A 20,645-nucleotide genomic window follows, 5' to 3' on the forward strand; every position below is an offset into this window, starting at 1 on the left:
AACATTGAAACTAAGAATGTTGCAAAAAAGACATGTAGGATTTTAAAAAAGATGGTGAGATTGTCATATGTTAAGAATGCAGGATAACTGACATGTCTGCAGTCTATGTGCACCACTCATACTCTTGCAATATTAAGAGAAAGCAAGGGTACCTCCAAACAGGTTGGGTAGATTCAAATAATGGAAGACCTTGACAAAAAGTCTCTTGGGATTAATGGGTATAGATGCACTGTGAACCACATCACTGGAAGGACATCCACATATATAGGCAATCACAGATCTATTTGAGTATTTGTGTTGACTTTTATAACAATAAACAGGAAAACAGGTATCCCAGGTTACATAGACTTTCATTTACTTTTTTGTTTTGTTTTTTATGTATTTTCATGAGACATTAAGTGTAATGAGAAAAAAAAATAATCATTGCTACATTAGGAAAGGTATTCCTGTAGCACATAATTTTATTCTTTGATGAAATAGTCTAATTTAGAGCAATTATCTTCTCTAAGGATAAGAGGAAATGTATTTTTTTGCTTTTAATTTATTCATGCTAACTGCTGTAAGTACAGCATGTGGGATTCACTCTGAGATCCAATAAGAGCTGAAATCATCCAACTGTTTTTGCAAAGTCTTCCCCCCACCAGAGCACATTCTGTCAGAAGTCATCTCTTCACATTCATCTGAGCAATTCTTTGAACTGCTAGAGCTGAGTAACAACTAAATGATGCAGTCATTGCTTGGAAAAGCTGTTTTCTTTCTTTTTTGAGTTTAGCACAGGAGCACAAAAATATAGATTTCAAGGGATGCTAAATGGAAATAGCTTGGGGAAGAATTAATCTTAGAAATAAAAAGCACATTGCATGTTTACGTAGTTTGTACTTCAGCAAGAGCAGCTGCATAATATGACTGGATTTCATATTTATTTATATCATGTACTGAAAAGTCATTGGAGAAAAAAGTCAAAGAGATTTCAAAATGTTTTGGAAAGTACAAAGGTAGTCAAATGATAAAATATGCAGAGACATTTGAAGGGGTACTTTACTGACAAAAATTATTTCTGATATATTTCAGATTCTTTCATTCCAGTTATCATATATCAGAAAATAAATTTAGGGCTGCGAGGACTTCAGAGGATATCTAACACAAGCCCTTTGTTTTACAATTGAGGAAACTGAGGCACAGAAAGTCCAAGTTACTTGCCAAGGACTCACAGATAGTAAATGATAGTGGACAGATTTAAAAATAAGTCCTCAGACTCTAGAACCAAGAGTTATTTTGTCAACCACTTATTTACCATTAGGAGATGCAAAGACATTTCTATACTATATTTGCAATAGGGAGCTTTCTAATGAGGATTCAGTCCTGTGAATATGCTACAATTTGCCTTTCCTGATGAGTTACACAAGACATATATATATACTATCCCCGTCTGCATTTAACTGACAACTTGGTGTCTTGGTTAACCTTCTTCTGATCATGAGCAACTGAGGAGGAGCATGACAAAAAAATCTTCTCTTTGGCTGAGAAATAGGGAGAAATTATAATATAGGAAAAGTAGAGCTAGAATTGAGTGTGGGTAAAAATTTTACTATGAATAATGTCACTTGCTCTTTTCTGGTGGCTTCTGAGTGAACCTGGTAGAGATTCTACCAAGGAGAAAGGGATGACCATGAAGTTGAAGTCATGAGAACCCTTCTGTCCCATATGTTCTCTGGATATGAATCTCACTTGTAAGTGAGCTCATTAACTACAAAGATTTGTATGCACAAGGGAAGAATGCATCCCTTGGTTTTGTCTTGTATGTGTTTTCTATGTGTTCTCAATAAATATCTTTCTATTAAAAAAAGCAAATAAAAATCTAATTGATGTAAAATGGTCAATCAAACATTAGTCAAACATTTAAGCCAATGTCTTCATCTTACACAGAAGGAAAACAAGGCCCAGAAAAATCATGATTTCCCAAGGTCATAGACTGTCAAAACTAATATTTGACCCTAATATTTTATTTACTTCAAGACCAGTAATATTTCTACTCTGGAGATCTGGTTTTTGTGCTTGTTATTCTTTGCTTGTTAAATGAAAAAGAGTTTTTAAAATAATTACAGAAGAAAGTACAGATTTCTGATGAAGGAACCATTATGCTCCTATAGCAGCAAGATTGTGAACAAAGAAACACTATTATATTCAGTATATTATTTAAGAAAGCAAAAATTTATAAAACATCTTTAAAAATTTTCACAGGAGTGTTGATTTAGACCTGAAATAGATCTTTTGATCATCTGGTGTAACTCCTTCATTTTACTAAAGAGGATCTGGGGAGGCTCAGAAAAATTAAGTGATTTGACCAAAGTTCAGTAACTTGACTAGAACTGGTTTTCAAACCCAGGTCCACTGATTCCAAATCCTGTGTGCTATCGCCATCCTACTTTTCATTGGGGCAGTTAGGTAGGCATTGGATCAAGCACTGGCCTTGTAGTCAGGAGGACAGGAGTTTGAATCCAGTCTCAGACACTAGATACTCTCTAGCTGTGTGACCTTGGGCAAATCACTTAACCCTGACTGCCTCATATCCAGGGATATCTCCAGTTGCTCTGATTCATATCTGACCATTGGATCTTAGGTGGTTCTGGAGGAGAAAGTCAGGCTGATAACTTAGCACAGCACCTCCTCATTCAAAAAATCCAATTTATCTGCTTGCATTGGTCTCACCTCCCAGATATCACAATCTTCTATGACAATGAAAGATAAACATTACTTTTCAATGAGTTCAATTCAAACCACATGACTAGATCCCCAAAGTGGAAAAGGAAATGGCACAGTTAACTCCTGCAAGTCCAACACCGGCACTTAATCCAAAATCAAGCCTACTTAGCAGAGAATCACTACAATATCACAGAAAGATTTGAAATCAGAGTCTAATCTCAGGTCTTCCAAGCTAGTACCATAGGACTGGTTGAGTTTCCTATTTCCCCATTCTATAATACCAGTTTTCCCTTGATAAAATGAGAGAGTTGGCCAAGATTATCTCTAAAGTCTTTCTTCAGCTCTAAATCCCATGATTGGAAATAAGGACTTACCAGGAGGTGGAAATGGCAAAATGATGAAGTGGTTAGAAACAAATCAAATAAAGCTGTTATGAAACAGGATCAGAGGAGCATTCTTGAAGCAAAGAATAAACTGCATAAATTCATTACAGGAAATTACCAGTTACTTCTAACTATAAATGAAAAGCAGAAATAGTGGCTCACAAAATAAATACAAATGATAATTCTTATGACTTAGATCTAAAGGAGCTTTAGATATTATCTAGGCAATCTCCCTCATTTTCCTAGAAACTGAAATGCTGAGATATGAAACCATTTGTCCAAAGTCATATGAAATGTAAATGGTGTCGGAATTTGAAACCCCCCCAATTCCTTGTTACTTCCACTCTACCACATTATCACAAATTGTTTCTAAATGAAAAATTTAAAAAAACAACTTAAGGATATGCAAAAAGAAGTAACTCATGAATCTCTTACAGTTAACAAGGTAGAATCTAGGTGGGATTCCACATCTCAGGAGGAACAAAGCAACTTGGATAGAACTCAGTGGAATACACGTTATTACTAATGGCTTGGAAACAGAATTAGAGAATAATTTAGACTACAGTTATTCATAGTAGGACAGTAGGGAAAAGGAACCTGAGAGATGACTAATAGTCTTCAAATAAGAAAATTACCTTGCATTTACTTAGCACTTCAAAGTACTTTTTTAAATGTCATTTTCATTTGATCTTTTCAACAACCCTATAAGATAGGAAAAGCAGTGCAATGCAGATTCCATCCAAGACACTTCCTCCTTGTGTGATCTTGGGCAAGTCACTTGGTCTCTGCTACAGTTTTCTGAACTGTAAAATAACACCTACCTCTCAAGGTTACTGTGAGAATCAAAAATGAGGTGTTTGTAAAGTACTCAATGCCTGATTCACAGTAGGCACCTATAAATGATAGTTACTATTATTATTATTATTATTATTATTATTATTATTATTTTATCACCATTCCCATTTATCAGATGAAGAAATTGAGTTGGAAATTACAAGAGACTGGCTTTCCTTCATATGCTACAAAAGAACAGAAGATCTAGGATACCTAACTTCCAGTCCAGTATTTTCTAGTACACAATGTTATCACCAGATTTATCTAGGAGAGATTGTGACCAGCTATTCTCCATCTCTACTGAAGACAAGCAAGAGTAGGATTTAAACTTCAATAGCATTTGAAAAGAAGAATTTCCAAACACTTAGGGATTGTGAAACATTCAGATGAGCAATCAAGGCAGGTTATATAATTATCTTCTTGGGGAAAATGATAACATAACCTATTTTATGTGGATAAATTCTCATCTATCTAAAATGATCTAGGTGTGGTCCTGACTTACAGGAGCAGAAGATTTCCTAGATTCATTTCCAGATCTATAAATCCATATAACAACTGGAGTGTTCCCCAAGAAAGTAATAGTACCAAACATTCTGTGTTTATGTAATTGTAAATTCAACATTCTCTGGTTTTTGAGTTGCAGGAACTGTTTCCATGATCATAGTTCATGATTTTAGCATCTAAAACATGTATAGTACAAGTTTGTAATAGCAATTTTGTTTTTTCTTCTTTTTCTCAAGGAAGGGAGAATGGTTAAGAGGTATGAATATGAAAATAAAATAAAATTAAAAAAAAAGATCTCTAGCTAAAACTATCTATTGTCATGGGCAAAGTGAGTAAGTATGATCCATGAAACAAAGAGAATTAGAACCAGTATTTCAGAGTTGGAAGAGTGCATTTAGCCCCAAAACTTCTTTCTACAATGAAACCAAGAGCCAGATGATCTTATAACCAGCCCAGGAAAAAGAGGAAGGATTTAAAGTTATGTCTTTGAAATGCAAATCTGTTTTTCCCACTACACCCAGTCTAATTCACAGGTTCCCTTTTAAACTGTATCACCTCTCAGGAGCTGAGAAATCAAAGTTTTATTTCTATTTAGTGTAATCTCTAGTAAGTGAAAACTGCTTTAAATAAAAATCAACAGTCCAGATCATAATAGGGAGTTTGTTTTTGTTTAAATCTGCATACAGAAAAAGGGACAGTGTATATGTGGCTATTGGAGAGTTTCCTTAAATATGGCATAAATTCATTGTCACCAAGTTACCCTTCCTACTTAATGAATTTAAACATGACAAACAGGATGGACACTGTAACTTGCTTTGGTTGTTTTAACTTCCAACACAGTAATTTGAAAACACTTTAGTTGTTAGTCACCCTCCCTAGAGTTTTAATAAAGGACAGAACAGCAGAGTAAATATCACTTTAAACCAGTAACCTATGATTTCCCTGAACAACATAAGCACAAATTTGGAATAAGTCATTATTAATGCAAGCATTTTCCTATTTATCAACCCAAATAAATACAAAAGCAAGCTTGATGAATGGACACATTACAAGGCAAAAGCAAAAAAAAAAATAAAATAAAATAAAAATGTTTATTCTATTGTTTAATAAAATAGGTATAGAACAATTATTTCAACCCAATAAATCCAACTATGTTAAACTTTTCAGTTATTTATTCTGATAAGAGAAATTCTTATTTCCTTACTGAAAGAACCAACCATAGGGCATAGGAACATAGATACTATATTTAATTAGACCATGAGCTTTATAACTATCTTCATGACTCAAGGACACTTACAGCATGTCAAAACTGAGAGAACCACATTTTCCAGAGGAAGGAAACTGAGATTTATTTATATTTCCCCTCTCCTATTCTTTCCTAAAATTAAAGCCAATTCAACACTCAAGTTATTATAATTTACAATAAGGCAAAGTGAATTGGGAAAGTCCCAGCGATAGTCTGGAGCAGAATGAAAAAAGTGTTGAATAAGAAGTTCAAAAGAATTACTGAACTTGAATCTAACATGGGTAAACCTTCAAAATCAGGCAGGTGGACTAAAGTACTTCCAACTGATAGTCTGATTCTATAATTTCATCCCTTGGACCTCCAGTGGATAAAAGATATGGTCTGGAATAATCCTACTTTCAAGAAATTTACAATCAATTAAGGAGAACCAAGTAACATCTTAAATACCCCCCTCCAGAGTTCTGTGAAAACTTGAGACATGGGGGCCAATAATCATAATGATGACAACAATAATAATATAGGAAGGAAGTTCAACTAAAGAATATTTAGGGAGTTATTCAACATTTCATAAAAATGTTAAAAGCAAACCATCATATAAACTTATTTCAAAGAAAGCATTAGTGTCCAAAACATCAATCATTTCTGCCCCTAAGAAGTTAAGCCCACCATGGATCCTGGAAATCTGCATGTTTTGGGAGACAGACATTTCACTTGCAAAAAGTTTACAAGTTTGAGAATGATTTCAAATTGCTGAATCAATATGGTAGTCATCAACATTAAAGAACACAAATGGAATTAGCTCTCCAACCCTACCCCAATGCACAATCATGTTGTTGAATTGAGTCAATATTCTACTATTTACTCCAAACCTTGTCCAAGCAGCTATACTTACTTGTGACTCCCAGAACCCCTTCCTCAGCCCCAAAACAAGCAGAAAGGAAAAGGAAGAAGTAGTCTCTAATCTTGCTGTAACTCTGCTCAGCTCCGCCTCCCAAAATATGGGAAGGCCCTTAGAGATCTGCATACCTGGAGCAGGTAAAGGTGCAGGGACACACCTGATCTCGGTCTAAACTTCCTGGCTAATAAATATTCGTGGGTGAAAGAACCATTTGTTACACTGATCACTCTCGATTTGACACAAAACTCTCCCTTCCAGCTCTAAATCTAGGATTTTATGATCTCCCCCAACTCTTTTTTTTTCCTATTTTTTTTAAAGTCCGGCAAATCCCTTAGACACACCTTAGATTCCTTTGAAAATGCCGAGGGCAGATCCACCTCTCCACTCTGGAGAATTAAAACATTTTGGCAGAGAGAACTGGGAAGGGGATACAGGTAATTGCAAAACCTTCCATTTCAAAAACTATTTCCTTTCCCGCGGAGGTTCGAATACCTACCTGCACTTAAGGCTTCCATTTCTCTGTGGCTTCAGAACTTCACTGCCCAGAAAGGAGGAAGAGATTAGAAAAAGGAGCTGGGTAGGACGGGCAAGCACTGGGAGGAGCAATGGGGTGAAAGAGGGAAAGGGTTGGGGCCTTTGGGTTGTTGTCTTGGACCAGGGAGTAGAAAATTTAAATACTTGAGAGGAGAAATCCTTCCTCTACAATTCTGCTGCAGGTCTTGCCTCTGTCGGATCATCTTGTCTAGGTGAAATGGCCTAGATATCCACTAAGTATATTTTTATAGCTGAATATTCTCATAGATCTTTACTATATTAATTTAAAAGGTGGCCTTCCCTAATTTTCTGAACTGGAAACAACCTTTTAAATACTCCCTTTGTTTTGTATCCCTCTGAAAAATTTATCTCAAGACTTAGAAGTTAAATTTATCTAATCTTTGTCTCCTCTACCATACTTATCAAACAATAAGATATGAGTGCCTTCTTCATTTTTGCCTAACTTTCCTTTGAAACAATGTGCATAAGCACATTTAAACTAAGTATCATATATTTTAAAACTAATATTAAATAATAACTACCTGTAACTTTGGGAGTGGCAGAATTTTTGTCAGAGGAGGACAAGTGACTAAGGACTTCCTCCTTAGAGTATAAATGCTTTTGTTAAATGAATGAAATGAATAAATATAGAAATGCTTGGTAGAAAACTGGTTTTGAATTAAGAAATTAGATTTCATTTCTGACTATAAGACTTAGCTCTGTGACCTTAGGGGTCACATTCCTCTCTGGGCCTTTTTCCATGTATATTAAATGGAAACAAAAAATATTTTAACTATATCCCTCATAAGGAAATCAATTTAGTTCAACAAAAATTTGTATTTGTTTATAAATATTTATTGTCCATGGCATGAAAGGTACTGTATTTGGCAGTAGAACAGTGAGGTGCCTCAGTGGATAGAATGCAGGGCCTGAAGTCAGAAAGACTCATCTTTCTGACTTAAATCTGACATCAGGGTGTCTAGGTGGCCCAGTGAATAGAGAGCATTGGCCCTAGAGTCAGAAGGATCTGAGTTCAAATATGAGCTTAGACACCTAATAATTAACTAGCTGTGTGACCTTGGGCAAGTCACTTAACCCCATTGCCTTGAAAAAAAACAAAAAAGTTCTGAAATCAAATGCTTTATTAAGCTTTGTGTCCCTAGGCAAGTCACTTAACCCAGTTTGCCTTAGTGCCTCCATTGTAAAAAAAAGGGGGGGGACTGGAGAAGGAGATAGTAAACCACTCCACCAGCTTTTAGTAAGGAAACTCCAAATGGGGTCACAAAGAGTTTGATCTAACTGAACAACATTTTGGCAGGGGTTATCTTATGCTGTCTTGAAAAAACAAAACAATTCATTGTAAGTAGTAAATGTCCTATATTAAAGGATACCTTGGAAAATGCAGTGAAAGGGAAATCAGAGAACCTGGATTGAAATTCCTCCCTAATCCTTTATCATATATGAGACCTCAGGCAAATCATTTAAATTTCTTTGAAACTAATTATCATCTGTAAAATGGGGGAAAGGAAAGGGTTAGAGTGAATACTATCTATGTTTCACTGGGATACAAAGAGTTGAGAGAGAGAGAGAGAGAGAGAGAGAGAGACACACAGAGACAGAGACAGAGACAGAGAAACAGACAGAGACAGAGAGACAGACAGAGAGAGAGATGGGGGGGGGGCTGTGTGTGTGTGTAACAGCTTCAATATCTCAGGTAATTTGCAGTTCTTTCAATGCCTGCTCTTCTCTACTAGGGAAACACCATGATCAATCAACAGGTATGTATTAAGTACCCACTATTTACTGACACTGTTAGATACTGGGTATAGCAAAACAATGAATAAAACACTCTTCCTTACAAAGAGATGACATTTTAAAGAAGACTGAAACAACAAATATACCTATATATAAAATAATAGATACAAGGGCATACATACAACATAGGTTGTCAAGATGTAATATTTTTATATTAATTAATATATGTAATGAATTTAATAATACTAATTTAGTTTCTAAAGATTCTTTTCACAGGCAGGTTCTGGCCCTGGGAAACAGTCAAAACAAAGTAGTATTTGGTTTTACTCCTGACAAGTTCTGCGTTCTTTTGCCTGTGTTAAGTGAAGTGGCTCAGCCCTGTTCTGATCTGAACTGTACAACCCCAAATTGTACAATCAACCTAGTCATTCCCATAGGACTTCTTGCATGGTTACAGTGATGCAGAGAAAACTGGGCTAGGGAGTGATGAGATGAGTTGGAGACAAACTTTGTAAATCTTTTGTTCCCATTGTAAAGGCAATCTTCTTTTATCCTTCCACACCTGAGGGCCTGACCTTCAATCTTATTTGGATTGCATTATTTTTTTGATGGAGTAGCCAGGGACCAAGGGCCCTGGAAGACCACCCAAAAGAGACCTCTCCCCAGAAGGCAAATTCTCCATTGAGGGACTTGGGTCATTCCCAAGGCACCACCCCTTCCCTCTGGGAAATAATTTAAGGAGATCTGGGAGGGACTAGAAGACTTTTGATCTTCCTGCCTCCTTCTGAACCCTGGCCAGCTGACCTGGCCAATTCAATCAGCAATCCAGGTGGATTTCTCTTAAAATTCTTTCTAACTTTTCTAGCCCTTTCTTAATATGCTGTAACTTCCTTTAATAAATCTCTATTTTCAGGGGCGGCTAGGTGGCGTAGTGGATGAAGCACTAGCCTTGGAGTCAGAAGTACCTGGATTCAAATCTGGTCTCAGACACTTAATAATTACCTAGCTGTGTGGCCTTGGGCAAGCCACTTAACTCCATCTGCCTTGCAAAAAAAAAAAAAAACAACCCTAAAATAAATCTCTATTTTCTTTCCAAAACATGCATTCCTGATTCTTGATCCTGCAGTCTTGATTCTTCACAGGGCAAAACCAAACCCAAGAAACCATTCAGTGGCTACAACAGGTGATGTAAACTTTGTTCTGTCCTGCTTGGTGGACTTGTCCTGGAAAAGGTCACTTAAACCCCAAATCTGATTGTTTTATGACCCACCTGCCCACATGTGATCCATATATAAAACACCTGACTCCACAACAACAAAGTGGAACTTCAAGGTAATCTCATGATTTGCAAATCAGTTCCTTGCAAAGAAGAAAATTAATAAATTGTTATCTTCTTTACTGACATTCTGTCTCTGGCCTGCTTTGTCATGTTCAGGTTAGAGATGACGCAATAAAAATTTGGTTAATAGGGGCAGCTAGGTAGTATAATAGAAAGGGCACTGAATCAGGAGGACCTGAATTTAGATCCAACCTCAGACACTTAATAATTACCTAGCTGTGTGATCTTGGGCAATTCACTTAAGCCCATTGCCTTAAATATAAAAAAAAAGAAAAAGAAAGAAAAAGAAAAAAGAGAATACAAATGAATACAAAAGAGTTCAGTAGAAGGTAGTTTAATACAGCTGATTAGCAAAAGTAAAGAAATCAAATAAAACTTTATGTCAGAGGTAGGGAACCTCTGGCCATTCAAAATTCATTAAGTCTAGTAGCTTTTTAGGGGTGAATTAAATGTTTGACTAAATATAAACCACAAAAATGTTATAAATATCCAAATGGTCCTGGACAGAAAAAAGGTTCCCCAGTCCTGTTTTATGTAAAAGGTGAAACTGAATACCATTATTGGGTTTGGAGGGGTGTCCAGATTTTGTGCAAATGACTCCTGCCCATCAATGGTATTCCCCAAAATGAAGGAAGAGTCCTCTTGTACCCCTGTTCATTTAGCCACTAAAAATCAGATGAACTTTTACACAGAATTATTTATTTCAAAAGATAAAATCATAAATATATAAACATAATACTCCTCCCCTTTCACCACTTCAGTTTCTGAAGAGAGAAAAGGAATTAGGTTTAGAAATTAGCTCAAGTTCTATAGAGCACAGTCCCAGGCTTAAGTCCCAGGTACCCTGGCTTCTCAGGGTTTCCTTGCAGCATTCCTCCTAGAGCAAAAGTCATCACAATTTGAATTCCCAGGCCCTGTAAGGATAACTTTGAGTTTGAAACTGAGGAGAAACAATACAAAACAAAATGATAAAAATAATAATAATGTTTGTCCTTTATTCTCAAAGACCATGATATCAGGGAGGTGATGCCATGACAAACACATGAATTGGATTTGGGTGAGGGGACACTGTGCTAAGTCAACAACCTCACTTTCTCCTCCAGAGCCATCTGGGTCCAGTGGACAGATATGTATCAGGATGACAGGAGATGGCCCTGGATATAAAGCTATCAGAGTTAAGTGACTTCCCAAGGTCACACAGCTAGTAAGTGTCAAGTTGTTTGAGGCCTGGCTTCAACTTCCATCTTCCTGATTCTATTCACTGTACCACCTAGCTGCTCCCAACCAAGCTGACAGTTGCCTTCCCCCCCCCCCCCCCCCCCCACCTCCAGGGTTAAATAGGGAGCAAGAGAGAGCAAGATAAGGATATCCTTTACCTCTTACTGGTTCAGTTCATGGTATCCATGATGTAGGCCAACTGTAATCTTCACCTTCTGGACAGAAAGAAGGTGAAAAGAAACCTCCAGATTTAATGATGCATAGTCAATCAAAGGCTGCCATGTTAGGCAATCTGGGACAAGATATAAATATCTTCAATAGGCAAACTGGATATACCCAGACAAGCCTGAGTCACATGTGCTTAAGGGAAATATGCTTGACAGTCATGTGAAAGACAGACTGAAGTAGGGGAAAAACTTGAGGCAGGGAGAGCATTTAAGATCATTTGATCCTTCCATCCTTGACCACTATCATCCATATTTTTTCCTGTTCTTGATGTCTAAACTCTTCCTTCCACTTTCCTTTCACTCTCCTGCAGCCTCTTCATTCCACCAAAATTGTTCTTTCAAAAGTTACTAATAATCTCTTAATTGTTAAATCCAAAGGCCTTTTCTCAGTACTTCTTGACCTCTCTGTTGCCTTTAACACTATTGATTACTCTCTTCTCATTAATACTTTCTTCTTTTTATTTTTTTGAAATTGGTTCTCCACCTTCCTATTTCTTCACCTATCAGTCCAATCCTCAGTTTTCTTTGATGGATTCCTATTCAGGTTAGTCTTATTAATTGCTTAGATCTCTCCTAGGCCCTTTTCTCTTTTCTCTCTTTACTACTTCATTTGATAATTTCATCAGTTCCCATGTATTTAATAAGAATTTCTATGTTGATAATTCTTAAATCTCTCTCTCTCTCTCTCTCTCTCTCTATATATATATATATATATATATATATATATATATATATATATATATATACTCTCTGCTGACATCCAATCTTCCATCTCCTTTTCAACATCTTGAAATGGATATCTGAGTATACATATTAAATTCATTATGTTCAAAAGTGAACCCATTATCTTCCCCACTTTCCTACCTTTCTACCCTCCCAGTCCCTCAGGTTCACAGCTAAGATGCCATACTCAACATCTTTTCTATCTCACTCCTCAGATCTAAGCTGTTGCCAATTTCTACTTCATAATATGTTGGAAACATGCCTTCTTCTCACCTGATACTTCTACTACCTTGGTGCAGGTCCTCCTCTCTTCTCACTTACATTATTGCAATGTCCTGTTGGTTGATTTTTCTGCAACAAATCTCTCCCTATTCCAGACCATCTTCTTCTATTTTGCTGCCAAAGTGATTTCCCTAAACTACAGATTTCCCTACAACTACAACTACCTTGTCATTCTCCACACACACACACACACATATCTACCTCAATAAGAACAGGAGACCCCCCACGCACAGTACCTTAAAGGGGACTACAGGGTCCTTTCCCTGGAAAACCCAGAACCAATGGGCAACCTTGCCACTTCCACAGGGGTAGAACTTCAATTACTCTGTCAGCAAATAGAAAATCCTGTTTACCCGTTCAAAGCTCTTCATAAACTTGTCACTCTTCCCCCTTCCCCTTCCAATTTTCCTACACCTTATTCCTTTGCCTTTACTCTTCATTCAGTGACACTGCTCTTCTTGTTATTCCTCAAACTAGAATCTCCATGGCTATATAGACATGCTCTCTGGTAGTTCCTTATACCTGGAATACTCTCTCTTCTAATCTCTGCCTCTAGGCTTTCTTCAAAATCCAACTAAATAGGTCAAGATCCTCTTTGCAAATGTTGTTGTTTGTCCTTAGTTCTCAAAGAAGAGCATGACATAAGGGAGCTGATGCCATGACTAGCAAATCAATAGGATTAAGGTGAGCAGTTACCCAGCAAAGTCACCAGCCTCACTTTTATCTTTGAAACCATCTGGATCCAGAGGCCAGATATGAATCAGAACTACAGGAGATGGCTCTGATGCAGTGGGAGACCTTCATCTTTTAAAGCTAGGTCTTATCCAGGTCATTTGGACAGAGGCAATACCCATTCAGACATTAAGGTTAGGCAACAGAGAAATGAGGCAAAAAGGGCAAGAATTGGGGTGGCTAGGTGATGCAGTGGATAGAGCACTGGCCCTGGAGTCAGAAGGACCTGAGTTCAAATTCGACCTCAGATACTTACTTAATAATTACCTAGCTGTGTGACCTTGGGCAAGCCACTTGACCCCATTGCCTTACAAAAACTTTAAAAAAGAGAGAGAAAAAGGCCAAGAAATGACCACTTCCAAAAAAAAAAAGAGAATAAAACAATGGACATAACAATAGTAAAATCTCATCTTCTACTAGATGTTTTTCTTAGCTCATTTTACTAGTAGTGCTTCCTGCCCTTTAATTCTTTCCTGGTTTTCCCTGCATACATGTTGTTTGTAGGTATTTGTTTGCCTGGAATCTCTATCCTTAGATTATAAGCTCCTTGAGGGCAGGAACTGTCTGAAGTCTTCTAGTACGCAGAGCCTAGCAAAGCATCTGCTTGATTCAAGCCGAGGAGGCAATCAATCTGGCACTTAAAGGATGAGGTGTGGGTGGCTCACCTGGGGCAGCGGGCAGTGCTGGTGAACCAGACACTGGCTGCCCGGTGCCCCTCCCGTGCTCCGTTTCCCTTTGGGCATCCCTGGTACGCACAGGGCCCTTAGGAGATCCAGGAGATCCAGAGCGAGATGAGGCGGCTCCTTATACCTAATAACATTTATTTATACATATACAAGGCAATGGCTCCTGAGTCTAGATAAAGTGCCCGGCTGGCAGAGAATAGGAGCCTGTATGTACATGGGACCCCTAGTACACCGCTCATTCATGCCTTTCTCTCAAGCTCCTTTGCCCGGGAAAACCGGGACCAATGGGCAACCTCGGAGGCTTCGACGGGGCGGAGCCTGCCGACTCCGCCCACCGTCCGCACACCGCGCATGCTCCGTGCTTCCGGTTCCGTGGAGTGGACCGGAAGTAAGGCCACACGGCGGTGGGAATAAACATGGCCGCGGAGGGGACCAGGTCCGTGCTGTTCGTGTGTCTGGGTAAGGGAGCGCCGCAGTCCCCTTCCCCCATTCCCCGCTCCATCTTCTGCTTCCGCCGGATGACGAGGAAGGTAGCTCCGGGATTTCCGAGTCCTGAATGCCCGGCGCGGGCGCCCGCCTGGCCCTCTGCTTCCTCGGGCCTTCTCCCTCTCCGCCTCCGCCCTCATCCAGCGCCGCTCCGGCTCCCGCGGGGCGCAGCCCGGGCCGCTTCCGGCGTGGCGCACATCCTCGAAGTGGGCCCTCGGGACCCCTGTCACGGAGGAGCAGGAAAGGCGAGCCCGGAGACGCCCAGCCCTCCCACCCCCCGTATCGCCCCCTCGCTTTTCTTGTGTGTTATAGGGCGGTGGGGGTGCCCACCAAGTATCCGAGGTCAGCCTTGAACTCGGGACCCCCGACTCGAGCGCTGCTGCCCCATCCACCGTGTCTCCTGGCTGCCCCGGTACTGTTCCCCTCCGCTTCCTTTCTCAGTTGCCCCCTCTCTCACTGAGGCAGACATTCCAATTCCTAACTCACAGCTGATCGATAGTTTGTTAATAAATCCCAAGCCTTCCTTCACTGGACAGCTCCCGCATTGGCCTCCCCTTCTTTCATTAGCTAGCCTGCTGGCTTTCTTGACTGTATCCTTATACACTTGGTATTTATTAATCTTAGGTCCTCTATGTATCCTTCCCCTTCCCCGTGTAAGCGCTTGAGGGTCAAGATTGCACTTGTATTCCCATCAGCTCCAACAGTTATATGCCACCTCCTGGAGTTGTTTTTGCTTCATAAATTTTTGATGAAATATACCCAAAATCAAAATCTGCGTCCAACGTAGAATTGGAACCTGTGTCAGCCTGATTTTAAGTTCAACCTTACTAAGTTTTTGCAAGGGAATGGGGATAAGTGGCTTGCCCAAGGTCACACAGCTAGGTAATTATTAACTGTCTGAGGTCAGATTTGGACTCAGGGACTCCTGACTCCAGGGCCGGTGGTCTTATCCACTGCACACTTAGCCACCCCTAAACCTTATTATTTTTCATTGGAAAAGAGACAGCTTTCCTATTACAGTAGTGGGATATTTTTTCATTCCTTTTTTCTTTGCTTCACTCTGCAGAGGCCTAAAAAAAAAATTCAAAGGACTCTTTTAAGACCTCTCCTAAAGAAAGTAAAGCCCCCAGATACTGGTAGCTAAGATGTTATCAAGTTGTTTTTTATTACAAAGATTAAAGTTACTGATTAAAACATCCAATTCACCTCAATGTATTACTTTGGTAGCCATTTTTCATGTACTTCTGTCTATGTAAGATAAAATGTCAATCTAAAAAAGGCAGCTTTTACTTATAGTCTCCAAATTTCAGAGATATCTCTGGTCTGGCATTCTTCCCAGTTTTTATTTTGAAATACCAAGGTGAATTTATGCTTTAACATTCAGCCCATTTTGAAGTACATAAAAAGAGAGAATGTGAAGAAAATAGTTTGAGTGCTTTATAGCTTGTGTCTCTCATATTAGCCTTGTAAGACAGGTTGTACAAGTAAGAACAAAACCATCCTACAGATAAGGACACTAAAGCTTCAAAGAATTTAATTGAGTTGGTCAGGTTCACACTTTACTTCATATTGGAACCAAGTATTGAAACTATTGGCACTATTTGTTTTTACATTTAGCAAAAAGTCACCAAACATTTATTTATACAGATACATGCATACACATACCTCTGTACCCATGTGTAGATGTATATACTTGTACATAAATACATAAACACATTTGAGAGAGAAAGTATGAAGGTAATCAGATAGGAAATCACTAGCAGACTAGACTAGCAAATCAGAGGACCAGGAAAGACCTTCTGCAGAAAGTGTTCTATGAGGAGCTGCTAAGTGGCACAGCTGGCATCAGAAACTGAATAATTACCTAGCTGTGTGAACTTGGGCAAGTCACTTAACTATTGCCTTGAAAAAAAAATAAAGTATTCTTTGAGTTGAAGTCAGACAACCCAGTAAGAGGTTAAGAAGAAAGCATCACCTTCATGGAGCACAGTCAATGTAAAGGCACAGGGATGGGGATATGGGACTGTAGCTAAATCATAGAGTACACATGGAAGGGAATATAAGATCATAAGACTGGAAAGATTAAAAGGGGACAGATTGTGGAGCACTTTTAAATGCCAAATAGAAAATGTATTTTTTCCTGGGTATAATAAGAAACCACAGGGTTAGAATATTTTTTGATGGAGGGTGACAGGGTCCCATATGACTTGGAAGTAAACCTCTGGCAGCTTAGAGGAGGGTATTTGAAAGAGACTTGAAGAAGGAAAACCAATTTGAAAGCTCAAAAAAAAAAAAAAGAGTCCAGCCTAGAAGTCATGGTAGCCTGAGAGATAGGGTGGTACTGTAAGAGGAAAGAGAATTATATTTGGTCAAGGCAGAAAGAAGACTATTTAGAGACAGGTTAGATGAGAGTAAAAAATCCTGGGTATGTTAGAGATATTATCAAGAGAGAAAGAAAAAAAAAGATTTGACTTTGTGCATTCCGTGAAAAGTTAGAAATCAAAGTTGACACCAAGATAATAACAGTGTATGACTGTAATGATAGTGTTGCCCTGGACAACCACTAGGTAAGTTTGGAAGAAAGAAGGATTTTTTGAGGAAAAATAATGAGTTCTTTTTAAACATGCTGAATTCACAGTGCCTTGGAATATGCAGTTAAAGATGTAGAAAAAATGTAGTTGATAATTCAGGATAGCTCAGTAGAGAGTCTTGAGCTGGATATATAGATTTGTAAATCATTTTCTTGGAGGTGATAATTAAACTCATGAAAGCTAATTAGATCACCAAATGAGGGTAATATAAAGGGAAAAGAGAAAAGGTCTTAGTACAGAATTCTGGGGAACTTGGAGAATTTACTTAACTTGATCATAGTGATCAATATTCTGTTGTAGAACCAGATTCAAACCTAGTCCTGTCAACTCACAAATGCTATTTATGCTGTTCACTTTTTTGTTTAGGAAGTCTTTAGAGACATTCTTATAAAAGGTAAAATATTATATAATATAATGTTAATTATATTTAAAAAATTAAAACTCAATTTCAGATGAAGTGTTTTCAAGTCTGGGCTTTGATCTTTTACATAGTATAATTGCACTGGGTTGTTTTTTTTTTTTTTTTGGTTTTTGCAAGGCTTTGGGGTTAAGTGACTTGCCCAAGGTTATATAGCTGATTAAGTGTTAAGTGCAGATTTGAACTCAGGTCCTCCTGACTCCAGGACTTGATTTGATTTGATGCTTGGCCCTCATTCTTGAAGCACACCATGGGGGTGGGGATGCCATGACAAGCACATCATTGGATTTGAGTGAGGAGGTGCCTGGTGGTGCTGTGCTTAGTCACCAGCCTTGCTTTCTCCTCCAGAGCCAGAAATTAATCAGGACAACTGGAGATGGCCCTGGATGTGAGGCAATCAGGGTTCAGTGACTTGGCCAAGTTCACACAGTAAGTGTCAAATTTCTTGAGTCTGGATTTGAACTCCCTTTCTCCTGGCTCCAAGACCAGTGCTTGATCCACAGTGCCACCTAACTGCCTCTGTGATTATACTTGGACATTGGAAAGTTCTTTTGTACAGGAATCTTTAATCTTTTAGGGATCATTGACTCTTTTGGACAGTCTAGTAAAGCTTTTTTGGTTCCACAGACAAATGCATACATGCTCACATGCACACACACACATGTGCTCACAGGCATGTGTATTCAGATACAAAGTTTTTCATGACTCATCAAGTTAAGAACTCTGCTTTACAGTGTTTTTGTGTCTTTTACATACATCTCTGTAAATCTATTCCACTCCTATCATGCTATTTCTCTGTTTTGGGAAGACAACATATATGAATGAATCCTTATTGTGAGACAGAAAAATTATTATCTTGGTTCACTGAAAAGTTACTATCATCTTCACCTAGTACACATTGAAATTACTTGGGAAACTATTGATTGGTTCATAGTAAAATATTATACTGCATAATTTGCTTTTAGTTTTGTTGATTGAATTTCAGACAGTTTGGAGATTCTTTGCAGTTTTTCCTTAATGACAAAACTTAATATCATTAAAATCATTATGTCAACTTCTGGGAGAAAACCTTACTATCTCTCCATAGTTTTAACTTTATGGCTTCTATAATATACTAGACTGCTTACACATGTTGTGAGCCAGTCTGCCCCATCAGCCTTATTCATAGGTGATAACAAATAATTCAGGTTTAGATTTGGGGTAGTTCATTCATTCAACAAACTTTAATGCAGTACCTGTCTTGTGCTTGGATCTCTATTAAAATCTGGAAGTAGTTTATAGACTGGTAACACAGTGATACCTATATTCAATTCAATTCAACTTAACAGTTTAAAATGCCTTCTATAGGTCAGATCTTGTTGTAGGCTATAGGACAATTTTTTAACCTCAAATCTATGAACTAGTTTTTTAAACTATTTTTTAACTATATTTCAGTTATAAGTGTTTTCCTTTGTAATTGCATGTATTTTATACATTTAAAAGCAGTTTGATAAGAGGTCCAGAAAAAAGGTTAAGGATCCCTACTCTAGAGCTGACAATGAAATAGGTTCTAACCTCCAAGAGCTTTTGTTTTACTGGAAAAACAAAAACACTTTCCTAAAGAAGTGAATAGAAAATAAAACAGAAATTTGGTAGAGAAGAGGAAAATACTAGCAAATAATATGCAAAATCAAAGAATTGCAAAATAAAAATGCTATGTCACTCACAGGGTTATTACTAATAGGAAATCAGAAAAGTATTCAGAGAGGCAATACTATAGTTGAAAGACTTGTCATTGTGGAATCAAAGGATCCATATTTTGTCCTAACTCCTTTACTTATTAGTCATGTGACCTTGAACAAATCACTTAACTTGTCTAGGTCTCAGTTTCCTAATCTGTGAATTGAAGGGGTTGGATGAGGTGATCTTAAAAGTCTTTTTCAATCCCAAATTTATGATCTATATATCATTAATAAAGTTTGAAAAAAAAGTTTCTCCGAAAATCATGAAATAAAAAAAAGGATCTAAGAAGGTCTCTCTAGTTTATTGGGTAGAACTTGTAGGATTTATGGAAAGATAGGGACAAGAATTGCTCAGATAAAGAAATCATGGATGGCTTATGATCTACCCATACTGATGGGATCATCAATTCATGAATATTTTGATCATGTATAGCACTTTACTCACAGTTCTATGGGCTAGGGAAGATGTTTGGTAGATTGCCCTAAGAATTTATTACTTGTTCATAGTAGACAATTTAGTTGATATATAAGTATGTAATAATTAGTATTATAGTATGAGAATATAAATAAATATTTTTATGTACTTTGTTTATGCTCAAAAACTTTTTAATTAATAGGACCAAAAATGTTTATATGATGCATGCTGGCAAAAACCCTGTTCTTATGACTGAATATCAAATCTTCTCTAGCACATGCATAGTTCTTTGTATTCATTAGGTACTTAATAAATGTTGAATCTGTTGTGAGTTCCCTAAATTTACTTCCTATGTGCTTCATAATATAGCATAATGTGTTAACTCTTACAATTTAGTCATAATGGCTAAATTATTCATTAAGTGATCAAACATTTATTGGATGCCAATGTGGTGCAAAATCATATTTTATTAAAGATAATGAGGAAGAGTATAAAATGTTTTTGAATAATTTCCATCTGTAATAGTGAAAATAAAGAAAAAATTTATTATGCTAAAAGCAGCAAATAGCAAACCCTTAGCTATCTGGAGAAATTAGTCATGTAAAATCATTCATCCCCTACTGGGGAAAAGCAAAGCTTTCTATTTGCACACTTTGAACTCCTTGGTAAAACATATCTCTTGCTGCATTCCACAAACTGATTATTCATGAATTTTGGATTTTATTTTCTGCCCCCTCTTGTAAACACTCTAGACTGGCTCAGATCCTCAGAAGATCGATAATTAAGGTATGAATATATATACTATCAAATTGTTTAAATAGTTTGTGTTTATGTCATCAGCATGAATTAGCATTTCAGTGCTAAGAAATTGCTAAAACTTTTTACCTCTTTTCATATGTTTGCCCTTTTTAAAGACAATAAACTTTTACTCATATACAAAAAATGATTTA

The 20,645-nt window shown here is 37.6% G+C and overlaps 2 protein-coding genes across 5 annotated transcripts in view; one reads left to right on the plus strand and one right to left on the minus strand.

Moving 5' to 3' along the window:
* Nucleotides 1-7,153, minus strand: part of LOC141515100 (SH3 domain-containing YSC84-like protein 1) — a 32,484-nt gene extending 25,331 nt beyond the window's left edge. The window contains exon 1 of one of the 2 annotated variants that reach the window (XM_074226394.1): nt 7,065-7,153. In XM_074226394.1, the coding sequence (XP_074082495.1) occupies nt 7,065-7,083 (19 nt within the window). In that variant the 5' untranslated portion in view covers nt 7,084-7,153. The other variant, XM_074226404.1, reaches the window with a different exon arrangement.
* A 7,263-nt stretch (nt 7,154-14,416) lies between these two features.
* The window catches only part of ACP1 (acid phosphatase 1), a 32,238-nt gene continuing 26,009 nt past the window's right edge, over nt 14,417-20,645 (plus strand). For all 3 annotated transcript variants that reach the window (XR_012473394.1, XM_074209565.1, XM_074209566.1), the window contains exon 1: nt 14,417-14,523. Coding sequence is in view for 2 of the 3 variants with exons in the window: in XM_074209565.1 (XP_074065666.1) it covers nt 14,481-14,523 (43 nt within the window). In the remaining variant the exon portion in view is untranslated. The remainder of the gene's footprint in view (nt 14,524-20,645) is intronic.

Source organism: Macrotis lagotis, chromosome 1 (genome assembly GCF_037893015.1).
Source record: "Macrotis lagotis isolate mMagLag1 chromosome 1, bilby.v1.9.chrom.fasta, whole genome shotgun sequence".
NCBI lineage: Eukaryota > Metazoa > Chordata > Mammalia > Peramelemorphia > Peramelidae > Macrotis > Macrotis lagotis.